General features: G+C 38.4%; 1 protein-coding gene across 2 annotated transcripts in view; it reads left to right on the top strand.

Annotated features, from left to right (window-relative positions):
* Positions 1–27,934, top strand: part of sdk2b (sidekick cell adhesion molecule 2b) — a 949,565-nt gene that overhangs the window by 456,351 nt on the left and 465,280 nt on the right. For both annotated transcript variants that reach the window (XM_043714747.1, XM_043714746.1), the window contains exon 2: positions 15,792–15,951. In XM_043714747.1, coding sequence (XP_043570682.1) covers positions 15,792–15,951 — 160 coding nt within the window. The remainder of the gene's footprint in view (positions 1–15,791; positions 15,952–27,934) is intronic.

Here is a 27,934-nt window from a genome sequence, read left to right as displayed (position 1 = left end):
AGTTTTGTAAGTGTTATTTGAAAACCCAGTAAACTGTATTAAGGTTGAAATTCAACCAATCTCATTGCTGATGATCATCACATTTAGTATTTAATATAAAGCAATAGCAACATGCATTTTCATCGTGTACTAAAATATCCTAAGGGACTTCACAAATTGAATGTAACTAGCTAACATGGAATAAGCCTATACTGTTTAACACGACTGAATTTGTCTTCTGCCAAAGACGCATGTGGTCATCCTTTCCCATTTGGTGCCATTACCTAGTGTAATACCAAGAAGAAGGATTGGTGACAATGAATCTATGCAGGGCATCCCAGATAGTTTATATCACAATGTAGTACCAGCAATGCTTGCCTGAAGACTGAATTCAGCCACATCTTTATAGTGTTCTGAAAACGTGTAGATCTTGACCAGACACTGCTAACCTGAACAAACCTGGGATTCTACAAAAGCCATAATCATGCAAGGCGAAGGAAGGAGAAAAAAAAATCCAGTCAGAAAAATTAGTGTCTCTTTAAATATTCATCGGCTCACAAAATGCACACAGCCTGTCAGCTTCTCCGAATGCAGCCGATAGCTGTAAAAACAAAACTGCAGAACTAATAGGCAGAAAAGCTTGAGAAAACCACACAGCTTCTCACCAAAGCTATAAGGGGAAAAGTCCAAATCACAAACTCGATATACAGTGATTGATATTGGACATTCAATATATGTTGAGTCCCTTAAAAAGTAAGAATGAAATTTCTTACACTTAAAAAAAACATTCAGGCTTGGAAGGTAAAAGGTAACTTAAGTCATTGTAATTAGTAAAAAAAAAGTCTCTTTAAATCACTTGTAATTATCAGGAAAAGCTCTGAAATAAACTTGAAGAAACCACACATGATAAGGAAATCATTAAAATAGCAGCACCGTTTGACCAGTTAAAATTACTAAAAATTAAAGGCAAAAATGTTTATTAAAAACGAGCGAGAAACAAATTTGTAATGTGCAATTGAATATGCTTTTAAAAATGAACTAACAGTGTAATGCAATTTTTTCAATTTAAAACAGCATGAATATCATTGAGGAAAAGCAAAAAGAGCATGAATCATTAATATTGGTAATCGACATGAAAACTGCTGCGGTGAAAGGGGTTATAGTATGAATTCACAGTCTTTTAACAAACTTGAGAGAAAATGAAGTGAAGTATTTCTTAGTTTTAAAGCCTTTTATTGATCTTTAAATTATTGAAAATATTTTTTCAGCCAAAAGGGAATAATCGTGACAGATTTAGATGCTTTCAACTTTAGTCGATAGAAATTAAAGAAAATTTCTGAAAATAAGAAGAAAGAAGTTAAAATGTTTATTTATAACAGTGAATTTTATTAATGGTAAAGATTATTAGCAATTCAAGTTTATTATTCAGAAATTAAAGGCAATAATTACAATATTGAAAACAATTACCGAAGAAAACAGCATTTAGAACAAGTGAAATCATTCTACAATTTAAAACACTGAACAGCAAAACCCAGCTACATCTAAAAGCAATTTTAAAAATCCTGCAACAGTTTTCAATGAAATCATTTAAATAAGTAGAAACAATAGTAGTTAAATACAATGACAATGGAGAAAGACTTCAGAAAATGCTTCTGACAGGGAATTAAACTTGTCTATATGGAAACACAATTCACGAAATACAGAATTTTTTTGGATCACCAAAGGAGCCTAGGGAGCAGCAAATTAATCCACTATTTTATTCTGTAGGTGCAGTAGCAAATCATGTTTGAAAATGACAGAATAGAAAAGAAAAGATGGAAATCTTTGACAATATTGTGAGAGCATTTGACAATTATTTTACATTTAGTACCTTCTAAAGGTAAAAGGAAAGTTGCCAAAGTCTCATGAAAGAGAGATTACTGGCGGTGGTTTAACCTCAGGGTCACTATGGCTTAGGCAAGTGGAGAAATTGAGAAGGAGAGTCATTTGTTGGTTAACCTTGGGTAGTGTGGGAATTGAACCCATGATATCAGAAACACCAAATAGCCATTCAGCCAATTGAAATAACCAACCCCCTGTATAATCCAAAGAGAAAAATTTAACAGAAGAACACACTGTCCAGGAGAAGTGTTGACAACTTTATTAATGATATTTGCATATTGTCAGAATTATGATTGAATTGAATTAGCTTTATTATTTCATGTACTGACATGAATACAGTGAAAAGTTTACAAGTTGCCACTTACTGCGCCATCTTAGGTACAAGATACCTAGGTACAGATTCTCCAGAACATGTTCTTAGCAAAAAAAAAGAAAAATGAAGAAATAAAAAGTCTAGCAATAGAGATCATTGGAATAGAGTAGAAAATCGAGAAATAAAATGTTCAGAATAACAGTTCTCCCAACCCAGTCCATGCCGGCACATTGCCTCCAGTCAATGACAGACCTTGAGTCACCTCAAGACTAAAAGTCCAAGCTGAGGCCACGTGGGCTGAAAAGTTGCCACTGGCCACTGAGAGACTGCTGCATCAGGCAAGGAGACCACCAAGTCATGCTGACAGACCACTGCATCGAGCCACTGAGAGATTGCTATGCTGGACCAGGAGACCACCACACTGGGCCAGGAAACCACCACGTCATGCTGAGAACTGCAACATCGAGCTGCTGAGAGATTGCTACACTGGGCCAGGAGACCACCACACAGGGCCAGGAGACCACCATGTCAGACCAGGAGACCGCCACACTGGGCCAGGAGACCACCAGGACGGGCCAGGAGACCCCCACATCAGACCAGCAGATCGCCATGCTAGGCCAGGAAATGATTATGCCAGACCAGGAGATCACCACATGGGGCCAGAGACCATCACGCCAGACCAGGAGACCACCACACCAGGCCAGGAGGAAGTTACGCCCGGCGAGAAGCAGATACACCTGGCAGAGAGGATGCCTTGCTGGGTCAGCACTGAGGCCAGGAGTCTGAATCGATGCAGAGGAAGAGAGTGTAGGGAGTCACTGAGAAGAAAGGAGAGAAAAAAAACACAAAAGAGAAAAGAAAAACAGACTGAGCAGACGAGCTCTGGTTGATGCATCCTCCTCCACTGCCATCTTGGAGTATGTGATGATGTACAATCAGAACTACTTTGAGACAGAATTGTTGGTGGGATATCTGACCGATTTCTTTTAGATTTGTTAGAATCATGCGAGCATCTCACATTGGCAAGAGCTGTTTAGATAATGATGGAGACTGAAGTCTGAAAATGGCATCAGGGAATGATGGAAACTGAAAGCTGATCTAGATCAAGAAGATCACCAGACTTCAACTTTCCAGGATATAAAACCACCGAAATACATTATATTTCAATGCAAAATGCCTTTAAATGTTTTAATGCTAGAACTCACAATTCTAAATGTGGAATTTAAAATAACAAAAACCATATCCAGTTTTATCATGTCAATGAAGTTTTTCTAAAAAGATGGGACATTTCTGGAGCATGTGCAAAACTCATAAACAGCCATTGAACCACAGAACTAATCATGCTCACTTGCAGAAAGAGATTAACACCCTACAGTGAACAACTCTGGAAGAAACACCAGAAAATCAAGACCTAGTTTCATTGGAATGTATATTCCTAGATGATGATATGCCATTTTTGGAAGACATGAATCAAACTATCCCAAAGGTCTGATCTGAACCAGACATGACACTGACCAGTCATCCGACTAATGAAGAAGAATTGGCAAATTGCTCCACAAATATAGCGATTCTGCTGTCACCTCATGAGATTTATATCGGACATCCATTATGTACAAGGCAAATTACAGATATCAGCAGATACCCTCTTCTGAGCAATTGTTAAGAATCCTACACCCATGAGGAATTTACAGGTGAACTCAATTCATACACTCAAGCCTGGGGCCTTCTTGTGGCACAGTGGTAGTGTCTTTATCCCTCGACCAAGCTATCAGGGTTCAAGTCCCACTTGCTCCAGAGGTTTGTAACAATATTGCTGAACAGGTTAATTAGAAAAATAAGTTAAATAAAAAAAACAACAATGTTGTGGCCCACAGCTCAAATAAAGCTTAATCTTATCGAAAAGGGACTCCAAAATGCCTCACCATATGTTAATACTGTATAGAACCTGTCCAGAAATGAAATGTAATGGCTTAATTATGGAAACCTATTTCAAATACAGATTGCATTTCTCCATTGCTGACAGCTTAATTCTTTCAGTAAGAATCAATATTTTTGAAAAAAATACAAGAAGGACAATTGGGAATCACTAAATATAGAATATCACTTTCAGGAATCAGGAAGATCTCCTAACTGATTGTCAGACATGTTCCATACACAGTTATGAAAGAAGGGAACCATCGGTTACTACTTCCTTTCCCACCAGACAAATGAGAATGCGTAGAGACTGACCTGCTTATGCTTGAAGGACATTTTTATTTAATACTGGTTGACTATTTTACTGAATGAATTGAAATAAAGAAAATTATACTCCTCCACTGCAGACAAATTCTACATAAAATGTTTGCCACTCATGGAATCCAGGATCTGGATATATGGTTATCCCTTAATGGATGACAGTTTGTCAATGAGACATTTGGAAAGGTTGTGAACATTTCAGGGCACCTAAAATCACTAAGCTCACCAAGCTGTCCTCAGTTGAATGGAGAAGCTGAATGTGAAGTCCAAGCAATCGCCAACTTTCTGAAGAAGTGTATGTTTATTCACAGCTCTGCTGTGTGCCTTCTCAACATTAGAACTACTAATTGTGAGAAAATGGAAAACTCAGCTCCCTATCCTTCCAAAGCACTTGCTTCTACAAATGAGTCCCATGGATTTAGAAAACACTTGTCAGAGAGAACAGAATTTCCATCAGCAACAAGTGACTAACGACAACAAAGCTTTTGCAACAAAACATTGCCAAGCCTGGAACAAGGTCAAACAGTGTCCTTTAAGGATCTTAACAGGAATGGTCCTGTCAGGCAGTAATGTATCAAATCAGCAAATTTTCATTTACACCTCAGAAGGAATTGTGCGTTGAAATCATAGATGCCCTGAGTCACTAAGAACCATAGCCCATCACTATTACAATTGGATGTACCTAACGAGTAATATCAAAAGCTTTATCAACCACGATGTATCCCAACTTCAGATCAGCAGCTAAATCAGGAGTCCTGAAAAACTCCAGCCAGTGAAACACATATTTGATCAGGAAGGAAAATCAAACCTTCAAATTGATTGAATCTATAAAGTCAAACATTTGTGGGAGATGGGATGGTGGTAAACCTAGGCAAAAATGAAGACTACAGATGCTGGAGATTAGAGTCAAGATTAGAGTGGTGCTGGAAAAACACAGCAGGTCAGGCAGCATCCGAGGAACAGGAAAATTGACATTTTGGGCAGGAGCCTTTCATCAGGAAAATAGTGGTAAATCTACTGTGCTTATTTGAAACAATTCAAAAGATAATTTAATAACTAGAAAAAAAATCTTGGGAGGACAGGTTATATAAGTCAGTTGGTGCCTGAAAAGATTAACTGACGTCACAATACAATCCATCCATTAGGTTATAACCATAGTTCCTGGGAGGAGCTAACCAACCTGCAGTTTTGCTGAGTCTCTCTAAGACATTCCAGTGCTCAGTAATGTGTATTTACTCTTGCTCAACTTATTCTGTTGAGCATGATGTCTCACACAAGAAACTACTCTGTATCTCAGATGCAATTTAACTAGCTATTAAATACCATGTAAAAAACCCTTACTGTTTATCAACACTGAGTCTATCTTCTGAGAAGACTTTGTGTGATCCTTTTCCAATTATATCAGTCACTTAGACTAACACCAAGAAGAAGGATTGATGTCAATGAATCTACTTAAGGCATTTCAGTTGGTTCTATAGAATGTAGCCACATTATAGCAATGGCAACTGTAATAATTCAGGAAAGCCAACTGGAAAGGAACATTTGTTTATTGTTGAACATCAACCTAGAGTTGCTACCTGTGGCATACATAAGCTAGTCCCAGCCCAGGGTGAGTAGTTCTGCAGACCCATCCCAGTGTCTGCTTTATTTATTTCCTAATCAACCTGTTCAGACATATTTATCATACACCTCTAGTATAGGCAAGACTTGAACTTGGTATCTCCTGGTGCAAGAGGTAGGGACAAGTCTCCTCTGGCTCTGCTTTATTTTTATTTTCTAAGCAACCTGATTAGAGACGGTGTCACACAGCTCTGGAGCAGGTGGGACTTAAACCTGGGCCTCTTGGTCCAGAGTTAGTGACACTACCACAGTGCCATAAGAGCTCTTTGGAAATTCTTAATTATTTTTGCCAGGATTATCACAGCAAGGGATTGCTTTTTCCTATTAGCCAAAAAAACAGACAGACTATAGCAAAGGGGTGGAGACTTTTGGAGGGGGAGAGACAAGGGGGGAGGCATGTGCTAGAGGTGAGAACTAATTAAAATTGTAATAATTTGTACCTCAACATCGCAGTGTGGACTTATATTTAAGTTATTTTTCTCCTTTTCTGTTGTATCGCTAGCAGCAAACATTTATTAATGGTATCATTATGTATTCTTTTTATGTACAACATGACATGCCTCATAGAACACTTCACCTTCAGTAACCCCATAATAAGTTCTTGAAATGCTATTGACACTTGTACTTGAACTATGTTGATGATATCTTTCAGTAAAATTACTGATTTCTGCCAAATCCATTTGGAAATGAGCACTGATTTATTTCAGAATAAGAGTATGGCACTTTGGTATATGCTGTGACATTTTTACAAATGTTTCAAATTTCATTCAATCTGTTCACATCAATCTTCTGAATTTAATGCCACATTGCCAAAGTTTTCTTTAAAACACACCAATCTATTCTGGGGAAGGGAAATTAACCAATGAATAAAATGATGATATATAGATTGCTGTCTGTGGGGTGGCAAAACCAGTTTTGGGTGACTGTGTGGAGTTTGCACATTCTTCTCATGTCTGCATGGGTATCCTCCGGATTCTCTGGTTTCCTCCCATAGTCCAAAGATGTTCAGGTTAGGTGAGTTGGCTGTGCTATGTCGCCCATAGTGTTCAGGGATGTGTAGGTTAGGTGCATTAGGCAGGGTAAATATAAGGTAGGGGGAATGGGTCTGGGTGGGTCACTCTTCGGAATGTCGGTGTGGACTTGTTGGGCCGAAGGGCCTGTTTTCACACTGTAGGGATTCTAAAAAACCTAAATTTGTTGCATTCCCCCGTTGTGTGAAACTTGTAAGACCATGAGAAATAGGAGCAAGAGGAGGCTGTTCGGCCCCTCAAGCCTGTTCTGCCATTCAATAAAATCATGGCTGAGCCAATATTTCTCACATACACTTGCCTGCATTTTCCCTGTAACCCTTAATTCTCCTACTGATCAAGAATTTATCTATTCCAGAGCTAAATACACTCTTAGACTCTGCATTCACCACTCTCTGCAGACTTCTAAAGACTCATGACCCTCTGAGAGAAGAAATTCCTTTTCATCTCAGTATTAAATTGGAACCCCTTAATTCTGAGATTTTGCCCATAGGTCCACGAGGGGAAACATCCTTTCAGCATTTACATTGTCAAACCCATTAAGAATCCTATACATATCAATGAGATCATTACTCATTATTTTAGTAAGCAGAGTCCCAATCTATTTAGCCTTTGCTCATTAGACAATGTCTCCTTACCGGGACCATCCTAGTGAACCTTCTTAGAACTGCCTTCAATGAAACTATATCTTTCCTTAAATGAGCAGTGCAAAACTGTTCACAGTACTTCAGATGTGGTGTCACCAGAATCCTCTATAGTCGCAGTAAGACTTCCCCACTCTTCTACTCTGACACCCTTGAAATAAGACCCAACATTTCATTAACCTTCCTGATTACCTGCTGCACTTATGTACCACGAACTTTAATGGAAATTAAATATTAGTTCCAGTGGAATGCTGCTTTATTTTGAAAATTTCAACTGTAAACATAAATTGGCAGTTTTTATCAGCTTTGATTTTATGCATTTTCCATTCTTTGCATCATATTGGAGCTTTTATTTGGGTATCTATAACATCTACTATGCATGAATTGAATTAATCTTTGAGGAGAAAGTGAGGGCTGCAGATGCTGGAGATCAGAGCTGAAAATGTGTTGCTGGAAAAGCGCAGCAGGTCAGGCAGCATCCAAGGAACAGGAGAATTGACGTTTTGGGCATAAGCCCTTCCGAAGATTCCTGAAGAAGGGCTTATGCCCGAAACGTCGATTCTCCTGTTCCTTGGATGCTGCCTGACCTGCTCCGCTTTTCCAGCAACACATTTTCAGCACGAATTGAATTAAAACTTGTTGAATTCTGAAAGCAGAATATTGCTGAAGCATTCTCTGCAATACACATCTTAAGGTAGAATATTTTGACTGGTGTAGCATAGCATGTAAGCCTGAATGGTATCTAAATAAAGAAGTAAATGTCCTCATGTTAAATTAACATTCAATGTTAAATAAAAGCAAAGTACTGTACATGCTGAAATCTAAAATAAAAACAGAAAATACTGGAAATCATCAGTAAATTAAATAGCTTCAATATGGAAAGAAAACCAGAGTTAACTTTTGAAGTTGATGATCTTATGTCAGATAAATTGACACAGCTGTTCATGAAAAATTTCCTCTTGCGAACCTTCTTCTGTTCTCAGATACATGCAAAGCACGGATTTCAGTGCTCCATAGACATCGATCACTCTCTGGGATCTCACCCAAGTTGTCATTAAGTGACATGGTAATTGCCTTCAGACTATATGATTTTGGGAGAATTGGTGCGGAGTGCAGTGCTGCCTTCACTTGACAGCCAGGGCCCTGGACATAGCCCAGTCATAGAGTCATAGAGATGTACAGCATGGAATCAGACCCTTTGGTCCAACCCGTCCATGTCGACCAGATATCCCAACCCAATCTAGTCCCACCTGCCAGCACCCGGCCCATATGCCTCCAAACCTTCCTATTCATATACCCATCCAAATGCCTTTTAAATGTTGCAATTATACTATCCTCCACCACTTCCTCTGGCAGTCCATTCTACACACGCACCACCCTCTGTGTGAAAAAGTTGTTCCTTAGGTCTCTTTTATATCTTTTCCCTCTCACCCTAAACTTGAGCCCTGAGCTCGTTCTTGACTCCCCTACCCCAGGGAAAGGACCTTGTCTATTTACTCTATCCATGCCCTTCATGATTTTATAAACCTCTATAAGGTCACCCCTCAGCCTCCGACGCTCCAGAGAAAACATCCCCAGCCTATTCAACCTCTCCCTATAGCTCAAATCCTCCAACCCTGGCAACATTCTTGTAAATCTTTTCTGAATCCTTTCAAGTTTCACAGCATCCTTCTAATAGGAAGGAGAACAGAATTGCATGCAATATTCTAACAGTGACCTAACCAATGTCCAGTACAGCTGCAATGTGACCTTCCAACTCCTGTACTCAATACTCTGACCAATAAAGGAAAGCATACCAAACACTTTCTTCACTATCATATCTACCTGAAACTCTACTTTCAAGGAGCTATGTACTGCACTCCAAGGTCTGTCTGTTCAGCAACACTCCCCAGGACCTTACCATTAAGTGTATAAGTCCTGCTAAGATTTGCTTTCCCAAAATACAGCACCTTGCATTTATCTAAATTTAACTCCATCTGCCACTCCTCAGCCCATTGGTTCATCTGACCAAGATCACATTGTAATCTGAGGTAACCTTCTTCGCTGTCCACTACACCTCCAATTTTGGTGTCATCTGCAAACTTACTAACTGTACCTCTTATGCTCACATCCAAATCATTCATGTAAATGACAAAAAGTAGTGGACCCAGCACCGACCCTTGTGGCGCTCCACTGTTCACAGGCCCATCCTGCAGAGCTCTCCTCACTGGTATCTATATCTATATTCCAGACTTTGGGTGCTATAGGAAGAATAGAAAGGGAGACAAGAGAAGAGGGAGAGTAGCATTTTTGATTAGGGGAAACATTACAGCTGTACTTAGGATATTTCTGAGGAATCATCCAATGAAGCTATATGGGTGCACTCAGAAACAAGAAGGGGATGATCACCTTGATGGAATGGTACTATAGGATCCCAATAGTCAGCAAGAAACTGAGGAGCAAAAAGGTCAAGACGTTTCAGATATATGTAAGAATAATAGGGTTGTAATAGTAGGGGATTTTTACTTTCCAAACATAGACTGGGACTGCCATAGTATTAAGGTCTTGGATGGTGAGGAATTCCTGATGAAGGGCTTATGCCCGAAAAGTCAATTCTCCTGCTCCTTGGATGCTGCCTGACCTGCTGTGCTTTTCCAGCATCACATTCTTGACTCTGATCTCCAGCATCTGCAGTCCTCACTTTCTACTGGTGAGGAATTTGCTAAATGTGTTCAAAAATATTTTCTTCATGAATATGTAGATGTACTTACTGGAGAAGGAGCAAAATGACCTTCTCTTAGGAAATAAGTTGGGCAAGTGACTGAAGTGTTAGTGGGGAGCACTTTGGGACCAGTGATCATAATTCCATTGGTTTTTAAATAGTTATCGAAAAAGATTCGTCTTGTATGAATGAAAAATTCTTAATTGGAGTATGGCAAATTTTGTTGGTATGAGACAGGGCCCTTAAAAATCAACAAGGTCATCTATGTGTGGAACCATAGGAGATAGGAGAGATATTAAACAAATATTTCACATCAGTATTGTCTATGCAGAAAGACATGGAGGCAAGGGAACTCAGGGAAATAAATATTGATGTTTTGAAACTGTCACATTACAGAAGAGGAGGTGCTGGAAGTCTTAAAAAATGTAAAGGTGGATAAATCTTAGGGACCCCTGATCAAGTGTACCCCAAGGCATTGTGGGAAGCTAGGGAAGAGATTGCCCCTAACAGAAATATTTGTATCATCTATAGCTACAGGTGAGGTGCTAGAGGACTGGAGGTTGGCAAATGTGTTTTTATTTTTTAAAACTCTGTAAGCAGAAGCCTGGGAACTATAGACTGGTGAGCTTGGCATCAGAAGTGGGTAAGTTGTTCGAGGGGATTCTGAGAGGTGAGATTTACATGCATTTGGAGAGTAAAGGTCGGATTCGGAATAATCAGAATGGCTTTGTACATGGGAAATCATGTCTCACTAACTTGATTGAGCTAACTGAGGAAGTAACCAAAAAGATTGATGAAGGTAGAGCAGTAGACATTGTCTTACATGGGCTTTAATAATGCCTTTGACATGGTTCCAGATGGTAGATTGATTAGTAAAGTTAGATTACACATGATTCAGGGAAAGCTTGTCAATGGAAAACAAAATTGACTTGACATTAGATTACAGAGGGTGGTGGAGAAGGTTTTTCAGACTGGAGTCCTGTGACCAACTGTGTTTTGCAGGAATCAGTGTTGTGTCCATTGTTGTTTGTCATTCATATAAACACTCTGGATGAGAATTTAGGAAGAATGGTTAGTAAGTTTGCAGATGACGCCAGCAGTGGTGATATATTCAACAGTGAAGAAGGTTATCAAAGATTACAAAGAGATCGTGATCAATTGGGTCAATAGGCTGAGGAGTGGCAGATGGAATTTAATTTGGATAAATGCAAGTTATTGTATTTTTGTAAAACAAACAAGGGCAGGACATATACAGTTAATGGTAGAGTTTTGAGTAGTGTTGTAGAGCAGAGAGACTGAGAGATTCGAGTATTTTGTTCTTTGAAAGTTGCATCACAGGTAGACAGGGTGGTTAAGAAGATGTTCAGCACACTTGTCTTCATTGCTCAGACTATTGAGTACAGGAGTTGGGACGTCATGTTGAGGTTGCACATGAGTTTTGGAGAACTGTGTGAAGTTCTGGTTGCCCGGTTATAGGAAAGATATTATTAAATTGGAGAGGGTTCAGAAAAATATTTACCAGGATGTTGCCGGGACTAGAAAGTTTGTGTTATAAGTAGAGGGTGGATAGACTGAGACCTTTCTCATTGGAACATAAGAGGTTGAGGGCTGACCTTTTAGAGGTTTATAAAATCATGGGGGGCATAGATAAATGAATAACAAAGATCTTTTCCCTTGTGTGGAGGAGTTCAAAACTAAGGGCATATATTTAAGGTGAGAGGAGAAAGATTTAAATGGGACCTAAGGATCACCGTTTTGCACAGAGGGTAGTTCATGTGTGGATTAAACTGCCAGAGGAAGTGGTGGATGTAGGTACTGTTGCAAAATTTAATAGACATTTTAATAGACATGAATAGGTTTTAGAGGGATATGGGCCAAATGCAAGCAAGTTCAATTTGGGAAACTGTTTGATACTGTCTCACTCTATGACCCTATCTGGGGAATATGGGAGGGTTGCTCCCAGGATAGTGAAGCACTAGTCTGATTTAGTCCTATTCGATGAATCATGTCCTAATCTTCAGGATTTGTCGATCACCCATCCTTGGATATGTGATGTCCCAACAGAGATGTTGGCACAGTGGTATGTCGTTAACAGGAAGTGCCCGAGGAGTCTTCAATTTTGACTTCAATCCACTTAAGTTGTCATGCCACCAGTCAAACATAGGGAAGGGAAGCTCCTGTTGATTTCCTTCTAACATCTCCCCCAGCAAATGAATCAGTTGCCTTTCCTGGATGCCACAGAAGAAAGACTAAAGGTAGGAGGACACAATGCACACTGGATGGATAACATGAATGATAGTCACTAAATGTGGTTCATGACCACCACTAGTACTGAACTTATCACATTTTGGAGAGCATAGCTTCCAGACTGGGCTTCTGGCAGGCAATGAGAGAATCATGGTTCAGGACCTCCTTATAGCTTAGTTCCAAAAAATGGACCAACATCATCATATCCAATGTAAGGTGAGAGCGGCTTCCTTTGATAGCAAGGTATCCTTACACCAAGTTGTTATCAAGGACCTCGTAAAAGTGATCAATGCGACTCTGAAGAAAAACTGTTTGTTGGTTGGAGTAGCACAAAGAAAGATGAACCACTTTATCAGAGCTCAGTTATCGCACCTCTGGGAGGTTAATGCTGGGGTTTCTCGGGATTTCGTCAAGTGTGAAGTGGAGACATTTATTACTGGTTGCAGAGTGTTCAGTTCCATTCAAGCTCCTTAGGTAGATAAGCAGTCCTGCATGCATGTAGTAAGACCTGAATAATATTGAGGATTAGGCAGATATGTACTAACTAATACTTGTGCCACCCAAGTGCAATGCAATGGCTTGTCTCCAACAAGAAAGATGCTGAGCATATTGCCTTGGCAGTCAAGAGCATTATCATTATCAAATTCCCCACCATTAATATCCAGGGGCTCAGCAATGACCAGTAACTTAACTGGACCATCCATGTAAATACTCTTACTCAAATAACAGGTCAGAGACTGGGCATTTTGTAGAAAATGACTCACCTCCTAATGGCTCAAAGCTTTTCCACCACCCTCAAGGCACAAGCCTGAAGTGAAATAGATATTCTGCACTTGATGCAGATGAATGAAGGATCAAAATTGCTCTTTGATCAACTCTATTAAAGATAAAGCAACCTGTTGTTTGCAACCCCATCCACCACATTAAACATTCATTGCCCTCCATCACAATGTGACTGCACTGACTTGTCGAGGCTCCTTCAACATCTACCAAGTCTTCAAACCCAATCTCTGAGAAGGAGAGGGCAGCAAATGCATGGAAATATTACCATCTGAAAAACCTCATGCAAATCACACATCATCCTTCCTGGAAATATATTGTTCTTCCTTCGTTGTTCCTGGGTTTAAAATCCTGCAATTCCTTGTCTAACATGGATTGCAACAGTTCAAGAGCAGTTCAGCACCACCTTCTCAAGGGCAAATAGGAATTGGCAATAAATATTGGCCTTGCCAGCAACATCCATGTGCCATACATGAACAATAAAACTTTTACAAAAGCATATTCTTCCAGAATACGTCAACTAGAAAGTAGTTTCGGGACAGAAACCGTGGCTCGTTTTGCTTCCCGAAATCAAAAGCAGAAAAAGAATATGGGTATTCCCAGTACAACCCTAGGTGAGTTAAGCAAATTCAACACATACAGGGGATAGAATCTGGGATCCTCTTAGTCTGTATGGCTCAGGTATTCACTAGAAAAGGTCAGTGAACCATAAAGAGGAAAGAACAATTTGGAAAGATTGACATTCTATTAGAAATAACTAAGAAGTACCATATGCCTCAACTCATCAATAATGACTTTAATAATTGCATTGTCATGTGTTGCTGATTGAATATACATCTACTCATGTTACGACCTCTTATAATAGAAGATGAATATAGATTTAAAGGAGAGATATCTCATTTGACTTACCAAGGTCATGGAAACCAAGAATCTTCCATCATCAGATGTCATTGCCTGCGATCCAAATAATGATGAGATTTGCCATCATTGATGTTCACTAAATATTAGTAGTTCTTTTACTTGATGACAATAAGATACATATGAACATGTGTGTGCTGTAATATGACACAAAAGAACTTTGGGCATTTTTCTTTCCCTAATATGATTAATTAAAAAGCATCTCATTCAAGGTGAAGAGAGAATTTGTCAAAATTATTGGATAGCTTTTTAAAACTGTTCAGAAATTTGCAACAAGAAAAATTCTCTTTCATATTCTGTCCATTGTTGAAACTGGTGATAATATTCCTCCCTTTCAGGTACTCATTTACAGGCAAAATAGGTTCAGAAGGGGGCTCCAGAATACACCTATTCAGAACATATAACTAGAGTCACTTTACAGACAATTACAGTCATTCTTTGATTTTGTAGGATTTTTTTTCTTCCTTGACATTTTTTTTCTCTGAATTTACTGCATCTTTTATTTAGAATTGTAAAACATTGGCTTAAAATTAGGGAAAAAGCTGGCCTGTATAAATTTATCCTGGAAGCTATAAGAAAACATTCTGAGTTGTGACAATCTCTTTTGGAAAGAATGACATCAGTCAAAACCTTGAGCAATGCTTTGTGGAAATTGCCAACTTGAGAAGTCCTTTCAGTTTACATAAGTAGGCTGTTTGATCAGCTTAGCTGACTGGATAAGAACTGCTGGCTTTGAACTCATGCAGTGGGACTCTAAGGTAAATAATTCGAAATATTTTTGCTGAAATTCCTCCTTTAGTGGAAGAATTAAGCCTTTTAAAATAAAAAGTAAATTCAGCAACCCTACAATTCCAGCAGGGAATCTATTCTCATTGTGAGAGTAGATTCATCTCAGACATGAGATGAAAACATTGCACAGTGCAGTTGTAATTCCCTTCGTCTGTGCTTTCTTTGAGTATTGGTTGGTGCTGGAAATGTAGAGTTGCTGAATTTATCAATCAATGGGTTAATACCTCTTGTTAAAATAGCATTCATAAAATTCTGTCCCTCTGCATAATTTCAGGACTGCTGCTGAACTTTGTTTATTTATATTGATGTTGCTTATGTGACTCATAGTGAAAGAAATTATTATGTAGGTAATTAAAATGAAGTTTGTTGTATAGCTTTAAGTTGAAAATTAAGTATGGGGCTGAGTCTTAATGTAATAACTTGACATTAAGCTCAACAATTTTCTTTATGGTAACTGATACAAAAGAAAATTTCAGAAGAACCCAATGTAAGCTGCACAGTTTAGATATGCCAGAGATTAATCCCAGACTAGGCCCATTGCTTTTGAGGCAAGTTAGAATGTGAGATATATTTGGTGTGATTGTATTTACTCTATTGTATTTAAAATCAGCAAGACAAATTAAATATTTTGAAACATATATTGTCTTTTATTCCAGATGATGTACCACCTTATTTTAAAACTGAGCCCATTCGATCACAGATCCACTTGGAAGGAAACCGCTTGGTCCTGACATGTATGGCAGAAGGGAGCTGGCCTTTGGAATTCAAATGGTTATACAACAATACAGAGCTCACTCACTTCTCTCTGGAGTACAGGTCAGAAATCATTGAACTTGACACTTTAGCTTTATGTCCTTTGAAAATATTTAATGAGAAATGCCTGGTTGATGGACTTGATCCATAAGTAACTCCTGTTCAAATTGTGCTTGAAACTCTTGGTTATGCATTGTAAGACACAGAATACAAAAGCGAGCAAGTGATCTTGGACTTATCTATTAAAGAGTTAATTGGAGCAATAGTTACAGTTTTGAGCATGCCATTATAGACAAATTATAGAACCAATGAACTGGGTATTTTTAAGTTGTAACGGTTAGTCTTGTGAAAAGCTGTCACAAACACCACAGCCAAATGCTTTCATTCCATACTCTAACCATTGTATAGTCCTAGATTTTGTGTGGTGATTTTGATTTTCTTTTAAATCCATCCAGTTCTTCGGCTTTTCATGAAACATTTGCTGTAGTTTGAAAGTTCCATTGATATATGGACAGACAAGCTACTTAGCTACAAGGGAGAAATTGTGTGTAATAATTAACAAATTTAAACAAAATTGAATTATACACACAGTTCCAGCATTTCATCACAGTTTAGCTTTGGAAGTTAATCTGCAGGCATCAATAAGAATTGCTTGCATTTCGGTGGGTTATTGTCTGAAGTAACTTTTCCATACAAATTCAGATATTTCCAACAGTGTCATAGAGAGATTTGATTATACTGGTGTTTGTTCTAGGCAGTCCTATCTAGGATGTCAAAACATTATTTTAGTAGCATTACCCAGAAATGTTAAATCATGTTTTTGCATAGGCTACACTGGGGTTGAGAAGGAGCAGTGAGTGATCAGTCTGAGAATAAATACAAGAGGAAGTGGAAGTGATTGTATGAAACTTTTTCAATCTGTATGAGTACACCATGTCAGTTCTTCTAAAGTGGGTAAATGGGAACTTTAGTATTTGAAATTGTTCCAATTACAAATGAATTCTTTTCTCTTTCCCTTACTGGTTAACATTTATAAAATTTGTTGATGGATCATGTTCTGGTAATTATTATTGACACCACCAGTGCCCTACTACAATCTGCACAGGATAGTGGACATATGGAACAGTCCATCAAAAAAATTAGTGTAAATTCAACCGGCATCTTAAAAGAGAGCTGGATAAATATCTGTGGAGAAAACGATGAAAATATTGCCACCATGACTTGAATTTCTAACTGTTCCTTAAAGTAGAAATGAACAAGTTAGAGTAGTAGGGAAATGCATGTTAGATCAGGCCTAGGCCAGGCTTGACAAAGTGGAAAAAATGTCATCAAAAAGATTATTGTATGCAACACCAGTTGCATAGGTCTGTTAAAAAATCATGGAATGATCAGCTTTGCAAAAAGAACACACTGAAACAGCTGAAACAAGAACTTTGTGAAACAAAGCTAATGAAGGCTGGAGGAATTGAAACTGGAAAAATGGTGTGACCTTTGCCATACCTGTGGCTGGTGTAATTGAATGAGAATTGGATGAAACGATCTGTGTGCAAATTGTACAATGAAGTATGATGGTTATAGATTTAATTAAAGAGAAAATGTAAAATTAGTAAAATATAAAATAATTTCAAAAACAATTTAAAAGTTTGCAAGCGTTGAAATTCACATGGAATTCTGTCTAAATTTATCAGGTTTCAAATCTTGATTATTGGTTACAGCTGATGCACTGTAAGCATGAATTAACTGAAAAGGTAAAGGGATTGTTAGTCTTTAATGGGGAAAAATTTGCACAACCATGCAAATTTTGTTAAAGGATTTTCATAATTAAATATTAAAATTAAGCCTTCTCCAATATGGCATTTTTATTACAGTCAATACACCTTAACGAGCTGTGAACTAATGAGTAAAGCAAAGCTGTTTCTGTCTGAAATAAATGGAACACTTAAGATATCATAACCAGCAACTTTGAAATCGAGAACAATGGAAATGGATAATGGTCGTTGCTTTTTGCCCGATCTAAACAAGAGTTTGTTTTAGAAAAAGATGGATTAAATGGTGGTGTTTGTAGTGCTTCAGAAATCTCCATTAGCAATTAGCCTTAATTGGCATCAGGACTACTCATATTTGCACACACAGAATATGTACAGTACCCTTAAAGGGATAGGCTATATCCCAGCTCTATGAGAGTAGCAAAATTTCTACGTTGAAAAGACTACCTTCAAAGAAGAGATGCTTCAGGTACAATCCAGGTATAGTCTCATGAGGGCAAACAAATCCAGAGCTGCCTGGATGGGTAGAAATAGAAACTTTGATATATAAAAAAGAAAAAATGCTAAGATGCCAAGTAGAAAATACAACTGTGAACCAGGTTAAATATAGAGTGTTCACAGGAATGATGAAAAATAACAGAGAAGAAAAGGAAGGAGACGGTTAGTTAACATGAAAGAAAATTCCAAAGATTTCTGTAGGCACATAAATAGTAAAAGGGTGATGAAAGCAGGAGTAGGGCTGATTAGGGACCCAAAAGGCAGAGGGCATGACATATTAAGCAAATACTTGGCTTCTGTCTTCACCAAGAAAGAAGATGTAAAGCTACTTACTCTGCTTTCTACGGAGCAGATCCCTCTTCAAGAGAAACAGGAACAGAAGAAAATCCCTCTTAAAAGCACATACCGTCACATTGTAGATGTGACTGGGCAGTGAGTGTTCTCTGGAGTTTGTACATCCTAAGGTGATGGTGTAATAGATGGGATTGTATTTTATCCTGCATTTTGAAATCTTTCAAACTTTGTTCTATTTTATCTTCATTTCTTTTGTGCAATAAATATCTTCTTTGTTGTTAAAACCAAACCTGCAGCATTGTGTACTTGTGTTTTAGTGAAAGGCTACCATGTTAATATAAAAAAAACTATCAAGCCAGATTTCAGTCTGGGGTCTGATTTGACCAGTAGTGCCATCAGCTGGGATTGTAACACGGGAAGCATAGGGTAATGATTCATGGATTATTTAGGCTTGGGGAAAGATTTGAATTAGAGTTCTCCAAAGCTCAGTGCTAAGACCTAACACTTTTCCTAATGATCTAAGCATTAATGTACAGAACACAACTTTAAAATTTGCTAATGATATGAAACTTTTGACAGTACTGTAATGGCAAAATGGATGGTGTTGAATTTCTAAAGAACATAGACAAGTTGGTCGAGTAAGTGGATAGGTAGTGAATGAAGTTCAATGCAGCGAAGAGTGAGGTGATAAATGTTGGTGGAAGAACATGGAAAGACAATGTTAAACAAAGACGACTGTTTGAAATGAGGTGCAGAGCTGAGAGATCTAGGTATGCATATACATAACTCATTAATTGTGGCAGGACAGTATGAGAGAGCAGTTAATAAACCATGTGGGTTCCTGGGCTTTATTAATAGTGGTATAGAGTACCAGAACATGAAAACTATGTTGAACTTATATAAGACACCTGTTTGGTATCAGCTGGAACGTTGTATCCTGTGAAGGCACTGTGCTTTAGGAAGGATGAGAAAGACATTGAACAGATTGCAGAAAGGTTTACAAGAATGTTCAAGAGTTGAAGAATTTCAGTTATGAAGATAGATTGAAGAAAATGCTGAAAGAAGATCTGAATGAAGCATTCAAATCATAAGATTTCTGGACAGACTAAACAGGGAGATATCAATAAATGATCAAGAAAGAGAGGACACAGTTTTAAAGTCAGTAGTAAAAGAAACTATAGTGATGTGAGGAGAAACATTGTTTTACACAGAATGGTTAGGTTCAGGAATACACTGCCTGAGACTGTTGTTCAGGAAGATTGAATTGAGATATTCAAAAGGGAATTAGATCATTTTTTGAAAGGAAACAATGTGTATGGTTACAGTGAAGACAGCAGAATGGTACTTAGATAACCAGGATAGCCACAATAGGCATTTTGACCTCCTCCTGTACTGTAATAATTCTGTGATTCTGTGACTAAAGGAGATCACCAGATCACCTAATGGGGATGAACATCTGGCCATCAGACGAGGAGAGAAAGAGAATAGCCAGCGATATTCCGTGGGAGAGAGGTCAACTAATAGCTAGAGAACACAGATGCAGACATCTGAAGAATGATGCTATTTGTAAATTTGAAGGCACAATATAAAACTGGTGGACACAGAGAAATTACCGAAGAGAAACAGATGGGGCATAAAAAAGAATGGAATGGGAGGACACAGGTTATGGCAATATTATGATAAAGTGAAATAAGGTCACTGGAGATCTAGCACTATCTATCAAGTCAGAAATGCCTATTTTGTAAGAGCTACCAACGGAATAAAGGCACCAGTTTGTAGTTTCTAATGGCATTCAGCCACCTGGGGGGACAATTTATGTAATCCATCTGTACTAGTTTTAAAACCACGTGACTGGTTGCAGTGTATATGAAGAACATAACTATAGTTATTCATGGTGTACTGTACGACAGACATACTTCCTACTTAATTGGAAATAGATCTGAAGTAAATTTGTTGACACTGAAAGATCAAATGTACTCTGGTACATGTAGGATTGACACATAACCAGATCTTATGTTTAAAAGATGTAGGAACAAAGCAATCCCATGTCACAAGTCTAAGATGGCTCAAAGAGCTTATACATGGTTAATTGCTGCTATTCAATAATAAGGTACAAGATGCTTCCATTCAGCGCAGTTTGAATGGCTCTATTAGTCAGCTGCAGGGCATTGTACATATGGTTGGAAAAGCTATGCTCTTGAATGAAAATTATCAATTTATGCTCTTTCTAAGAACAGGCTTCAATAGATTGAATGAAGGGACATCTGGGCTTTTGAAAATCTACTCACGTGAGGTATGTAGCGTAAGGTTTTATATAAGTAAGCTCTTATTTCTTTCTAAATAAAAAGCACACAGTTGCTCCTTTGCTGACTGACTCAATTAAACAATAATTCCATGAACACAAAAATCACTAGTTGGCAAAATTGAATCTGTTGCAACCTCAATGCATCTGTGAAGCTCTGTTACAAAGGAACCTCCTCAAACATTCAGAGATCTTAAGCTTAAGTCGTCTATTTAATGATATACTTAATCAACTCTGACAGTGAAAGGCTCTCATTAAATCCATGTGCTCAAAATCAAACCAGTCATTGGGAGGTATATGAGGGTAGTTCAGGCTACTCTATGGAAACTTAACCAACCTTCCCACAAAATGAGTTTAAGGCTTTAATTACTCCAAGAATTAATGTGATATAAATCTACCATAAAGTTCCAGTTGGGCGAAAAAAAACAAAGATTGTTTTCTGTATATGTCTAATGTAGTGACTTTCTGCCAGTAGATTGGACTTTCACAGGACAGTGGTGACATCTAGAGGCAGGGAATATATGAAATAACATTCACAGATTAAAAATCACGATGAAAATGTATTGACATTGTAGTATGCTTAAGTGACTACCTTCATAATAAAAGGATGTTTCTATAGTTTCGGGCTTGACTAATTATGGACAACTGTAGTTTTGATACTTGAATGAATTAATTATTTTTAGAAATGGTAAGTTAATCATTAATATAATCATTCAAGCTTTTCCATTGTGTGTTAATTGCATTTAATTAAAATCTATCTGGTCAGACTATCCCTATATGGTGGTTATAAATCTGAGAGCTTTGCGTCACTGGAAACAGTTTTCTCGTATCACCTTTCAGAAATAAGACAGCATTCTGAGTTGTGAGTCAAACTGTGTATCATTTGGAGAATCTGGTACTGTTATACATTAATATGTAGTAAGGTAATCTACTCATTATTTCTTTTTAGAAATCATTTGCTACAAACCTTTAATGAGAAAGACGTGTATGAATTTTGAGAAATGTTTAACCTCAATCATGAAGAAATGAAAGTGCATGGGCATTAATAGGAAAGAGCACATCTAGGGTTCTGAAACTGGTGTCCAATAAACCAGACCTTCCAGCAAACATTATCTTTAGAGTAGGGACAGATCCCATGAAAACAAATGCAAACTCCACATTGAGACCTTGCTCAGAATGTTGTCTGGTGGGAGAAATGTCAAATGGAAGGTGAATTCACCACTCAAGGGCAATTAGGAATAGGAAATAAATACTCGACTTATCAGATATGTTTACACCACAAGAGTGTAGAATTCAAAAATAAATAAAAATGGCATGGGCTTGTTGGGATGATGATCTGTTCTGTAAAAATCTAATCTAAATCTACAGTATTGGGTATATTGTGACAAGTGAATTTGAGTACATGAGAAGAATATAAAATGCATTTTTATTGAAAACAGATTTTATATACAACTTTTGAATTATTGACAATAGTATTAATGAAAATAGAAACTTTTGGCATTTTACACTCAATGCAGTATAAGCACAGAAGAACAAGAAAAGACATAGTACACGGCTGCTCTTTACTTTAGAGATGCCTGAATTATGCTAAAGTCCATATTTTCTCAATAAATTAAGATTAGTTGAATTCAATTTATTCAGAGCTAGTGTTATCTTTGTGGTATGTCAGAAACTTAGAAAGTCTCAATTGTGGCCTTTTTAGTCATGAACATGTTTGATTTACTAGTAACCATTGTCTGAAACCAGTTACTCTGGTCATGATTGAAATTTCCTGAAGAAGGGCTCATGCCCGAAACGTTGAATCTCCTGCTCCTTGGATGCTGCCTGAACTGCTGCGCTTTTCCAGCAACACATTTTCAGCCATGATTGAAATTTGCCATGATTCATTATTAACCTCACCATTTGCTATTTCAATCTAACTTGATATAAAGCAGATAAAAGTTAAACCTTGAATTTTGTGGCTTTTAGACTTTACTGGAAGCTTCATTCTGTTTACTGCTCATTTGGGCCAGTACCACAGAAACATAAAGCAGTCTCACCAAGCAATCAAGCAGACTCGTAATTTTGTCTTATTGGTAGTGAGGTGTTGCAGGTCCCTGGTGCAGTTCTCCATCACACCTAACACTTCCTCACAAGCTATGGCACTTTGCCATGCAATTGCAAAGGTGTAACACTTACCCTGTCATCTTCTCCCTCTTTACTGCCCAAGGCCCCAGATGTATCCCCCAGGTGAAGCAGCATTTATTTTAATCCAGTCTACTGTATTTACTGCTTACAATGTGGTCATCTTTACATTGGCAAGACCAATGCAGACTGACTAACCAATCTCTGCTCTGTCTGGAGGAATGAACCTGCCCTTGCTCCTGGACTAAAATTTCTGTCCTTAGCCTGCTACAGTGTGGCAGTGAAGGGCAGCACAAGCTTGAGGAACAGCACCTCACTTTTCACTCAGGCTCTTTACAGCCTTGAGGATTCAGCTGAGTTGAGTTGATCAACTTCAGAGTATGATGTCTGTCCTCCATTGTGATACAACCACCCTAGCCCACCCTCAAACTTGCCTTCTTTGTGTCTTATTGATTTTGCTCGCAGCAGAGCAGATCTATTTTCTGCATTTCCATCCAGTTACTCTCCTTTACCAACATCAGCAAGCCTTTTGTCTCTTGCTATGAGCACCCTCAACAGTGTCCCGCTGAGTCATCCACCTATGCCAACAGCATAAACAACACTGTCCTCCAGCCTTTCTCAGTCGGTGCAAAGTGGAGTCATATCAGACTCAAAACCTAAATTTGTTTCTATCTCAACAGATGTTCCCAAACCTGCTCAGTTTCTCTAGCGTTTTGTCTTTTTCTTTCCAGCATTTTCAGTATTTTACTTTGATCTTCTATTTAGTGTGTGCCTGCCTGTTTTGTTTGTCATTCATGAGATGTGAGCATTGCTGGTAAGGCAAGTATTTAGTGCTCATTTTTAACTGCCTTGAGAAGGTTGTGGTGAGTGCCGTGTTATGGTTCATGGCCAGTATGTCAGTGTGCCATTAAAAGACATGCTAACAGCATCACAGCATTTCACCTTAGGGTATAAAGATTTTGTATCCCTTCTTACCTTGGATCACTTGAAGCATGTTGGAAGCATGCTCCTCTGTTGTAAGCTACTAACATTAGCTCAGACACTTCTGAGACTGAGGAATGTGATCTTTGCAGATCATAATTTATTGTAATAAACAGCTGTTGTAGGAGTCCAGCCTCTGGCAAATGTCTGTGTGGAGTTTGCACATTCTCCCCGTGTCTGCATGGGTTTCTTCCGGGTGCTCTGTTCTTCCCACAGTCCAAAGATATGCAGGTTAGGTGGATTGGCCAAGCTAAATTACCCATAGTGTTCAGGGATGAGTAGGTTAGGTGCATTAGTCAGAGGCAAATATAGGGTAGGGGGAGTGGATCTGGATGGGTTGCTCTCTAGAGGTTTGGACTTGTTGGGCCAAAGGGCCTATGTCCACAATGTAGGTATTCTATGATTCTATGGTACTATGAAGTCCAGATTCTGAAGTTACTGGAGGTAAAATAAGTATTACCACAGGCAGTAAAAAACTCTATTGGAGGTGAACTCACATCAGTAAGCAGTCTTCTTCAATTGCTGTTAACCATGTCCTGTGCCACTGCACTGTGAGGGAAAGATTGTGACCAAAAGGAATGACAAAATATTCGCAAATAAAGATATTGTACTACCTGAAGGGGAATTTGCGTGTGGTTGAGTTCACCTTTTTCTGTTTCTTTGTTCTTCTAATTGATAGAGGTCACAGATTAGTAAGGTGATGTTGAAGGAACTTTGGAGAGCAGCAATAGTTCATCATGCAGATAGCACACACTGTTGCTAACAATTAAAGGAATGAATATTTATGGTAGTGTATCTTTGTTAATCAGTTGGGCAGTTTTGTCCTTGTGGGTCCTTGTGGTTAACCTCGTGGGTCTCTCCAATGAGCCAAGTGTGCCCAATAGGGAGCAATTCTTCTCTTTGCTACCATCCACCACAGTGTAGCCTTCCAGGCTGCGACCTTGGGGTGGGACCTCTCCTGCCACTGGTTAAATCCTGGCAGGGCAGGATGAGGCTGTTAAGGCCTCCCCCAGCCCATTGGTAAGCGGGCTGTTTATGCCAATCCACATTGGTTAAAATTGCAGTTCAAGCTGATATGAATGGGAAAGCCACTCACTGGATTTTAAGTCTGTTCCCTCTCATACCCGCAGCTTTCAAGCCCACAGAGTAAATATAAAATTCAATTGAATCAATATAATGAATGCCCAACAAATCAATTGACAGCACTTAATGTCAAACACTTGAACTTGATAACTTGAACTTGAAAACATTAAAATGAATGAAGGGAATTGTATTTAGCGATTCACACATTTTCTTTCTTCACAATTTGCTTTATCATATGCCTCTCCCAATAAATTGGACCTCCTGAAGTAGGTAACAGCTTTTGGTGACCTTCCACAGTTAAATCATGGCCACAATATCTCTGTGAAAGAATTTGTATGAATTACTTGACATAGAATTCAATGGCACATATTTTTGAATGAATAAAGTAATGGGAAAAATGGTATACCTTCTCCATTTACTCACCAAAATGTAAGTAAAGCATTCCAGAAAAATACTGAACATGAATATGAAAACTGTTTCAATTTCTGGACTATTTCACAAAGTTTCCAATGTGGGGAGGAACAAAAATCATCTCATGAGCCACACTGATTCTTAAGGGATGCCATTGAGGTTTCCTCAACAAGAATGGCTAATTTAACCAAAAAAACACTTTGTTTGCTCATCATAAAAAGGAGGAAAGAGTTATCCAAATGATTTTGTTCAGCAGTACTAAAGCATTGCAAGGCAATGCTCATTTATTGTTGCTTCATAGTTCAATGATTGCATATTCAAGTTCAAATTCACAAAAGATTCAGTCATGCAAAACACCAACATCCACACATCAGCATTAAATGAATCAGGAAAAATGCATACATCTCATTGAGTCTAACATGAGGGAAATGTCAAAAGATGTGGAAAAATGTTACAATCTATCGAAAATAAAGTCTGCGCATTCTGTACTATCACATTCATTTTTTGTAAAACTACATCAGTAGCAATGTGCCTTAGTCATTCATAGGACACATATTTGCTGAGTCAGAATTAACTTTTAAAATGAATCCATGCATCTGTTCTAACCTAATACGTAAAACAGAAAGTAACGAAGGCTTGATGAGCTGTTTATCTTTTGGTTTAAAGACAATAGAGGTTGCATTTATTTTGGAAAGTTAAAGATACACAGTGGAGTTTGCAATCAAAGCAAAGCACTACTCTGCAGTTGACATTGGTATAAGTTGCAGATAGTCTTGTTTCTGATAACTTGCTACAATATTATTTTGTATGCTTCATTTCACAATCAGAAATTATAATTGAGACCATGACTTGCTTGGGATAGTCCTGTACTTTTGTCCAAAAATTACAAAACAGTGAAGACAAAATTAAAAATAAATGGGTTTTTGAAGAAGTAACAAGGAGGATTGATGACAGCAGAGTGGTGGACGTGATCTATAGGACTTCAGTAAGGCATTCACCAAGGTTCCCCGTGAGTGACTGGTTAGCAAGGTTAGACCTCATGGAATACAAGAAGAACTTGCCATTTGGAGACAGAACTGGCTCAAAGATAGGACAGAGGGTGGTGGTAGAGGGATGCCTTTCAGACTGGAGGCCTGTGATCAGTGGAGTGCCGCAAGGATTGGTGCTGGGTCCACTACTTTTCATGATTTATATAAATGATTTGGATGTGAACACATGAGGTATAGTTAGTAAGTTTACAGATGACTCCAAAATTGGAGGTGTAGTGGACGGCGAAGAAGGTTACCTCAGAGTACAATGGGGTCTGGATCAGATGGGCCAATGGGCTGAGAAGTGGCAGATGGAGTTTAATTTAGGTAAATGCAAGATGCTACATTTTGGAAAAGCAAATCTTAGCAGGACTTATACACTTAATGGTAAGGTCCTGGGGTGTGTTGCTGAACAAAGAGATCTTGGAATGCAGGTTGATAGTTCCTTGAAAATAGAGTCACAGGTAGATAGGATAGTGAAGAAGGTGTTTGATATGCTTTCCTTTATTGGTCAAAATATTGAGTATAGGAATTGGGAGGTCACGTTGAAGCTGTACAAGACATTGATTAGGCCACTTTAGGAATATTGCGAGCAATTCTGTTCTTCTTCCTATTGGAAGGATGTTGTGAAACTTGAAAGGTATTAGAAAAGATTTACAAGGATATTGCCAGGGTTAGAGGATTTAAGCGATAGGGAGAGGCTGAATCGGCTGGGGCTGTTTTCCCTGGAGTGTCGGAGGCTGTGGGGTGACCTTATAGAGATTTATAAAGTCATGAGGGACATGGATAGGATAAATAGACAAAGTCTTTTCCCTGGGGTGGGGAGTCCATAACTAGAGGGCATAGATGAGGGGGAAAGTTATGAAAGAGACCTAAGGGGCAAATTTTTCATGCAGACAGTGGTGCATGGATGGAATGAGCTGCCAGAGGAAGTGGTGGAGGCTGGTACAATTGCATCTGGATGGGTACATGAATAGGAAGGGTTTAGAGGGATATGGGCCAAGTACTGGCAAATGGAACTCGATTAGATTGGGATATCTGGTCAGCATGAACACGTTGGACCGAAGGGTCTGTTTCCATGCTGTACACCTCTATGACTCTATGAATGCAATAGATTGGAAATGAAAATGAATTCTGTTCCAGTTCTGTTCTTCTCTTTCTCATTCTAATTTAAAGCCTCTTTTTCAGTCCAAGCTTTAGAATCTTATTTAATTCTGTCTCAGCTTGCTACCTCATTTATTTTACTCTTACTTCAATACCTTTTTTTAATTTCAGCTCAGTGCTTCCCTCTCTTTTCATTTTGCTCTGCATTTAAACTTTTTTTTCTGTATTTTTAAGTCTCTTTCCTTCATGTGAAGATCCCAACTACAATTATGTTTGTATTCTTTCTGGGCGGCTGATTCATGACGCCTGACTTATGTTAGTTTGGTGGAAGCGTGCAATTTATTGAGGTAAAAATGTAATGCACAGGGATACAGCAACTCTGAGAAAGAGAGTCAGTTGTTTAATGCATTTTTGATCATTTAATATGATCCCATAGGGATTAAACATTCTGAGCT

This window comes from Chiloscyllium plagiosum, chromosome 24 (genome assembly GCF_004010195.1).
Source record: "Chiloscyllium plagiosum isolate BGI_BamShark_2017 chromosome 24, ASM401019v2, whole genome shotgun sequence".
NCBI lineage: Eukaryota > Metazoa > Chordata > Chondrichthyes > Orectolobiformes > Hemiscylliidae > Chiloscyllium > Chiloscyllium plagiosum.
Note: the sequence above shows the minus strand (reverse complement) of the source record. Positions and strands in the feature narration are given on the sequence as shown.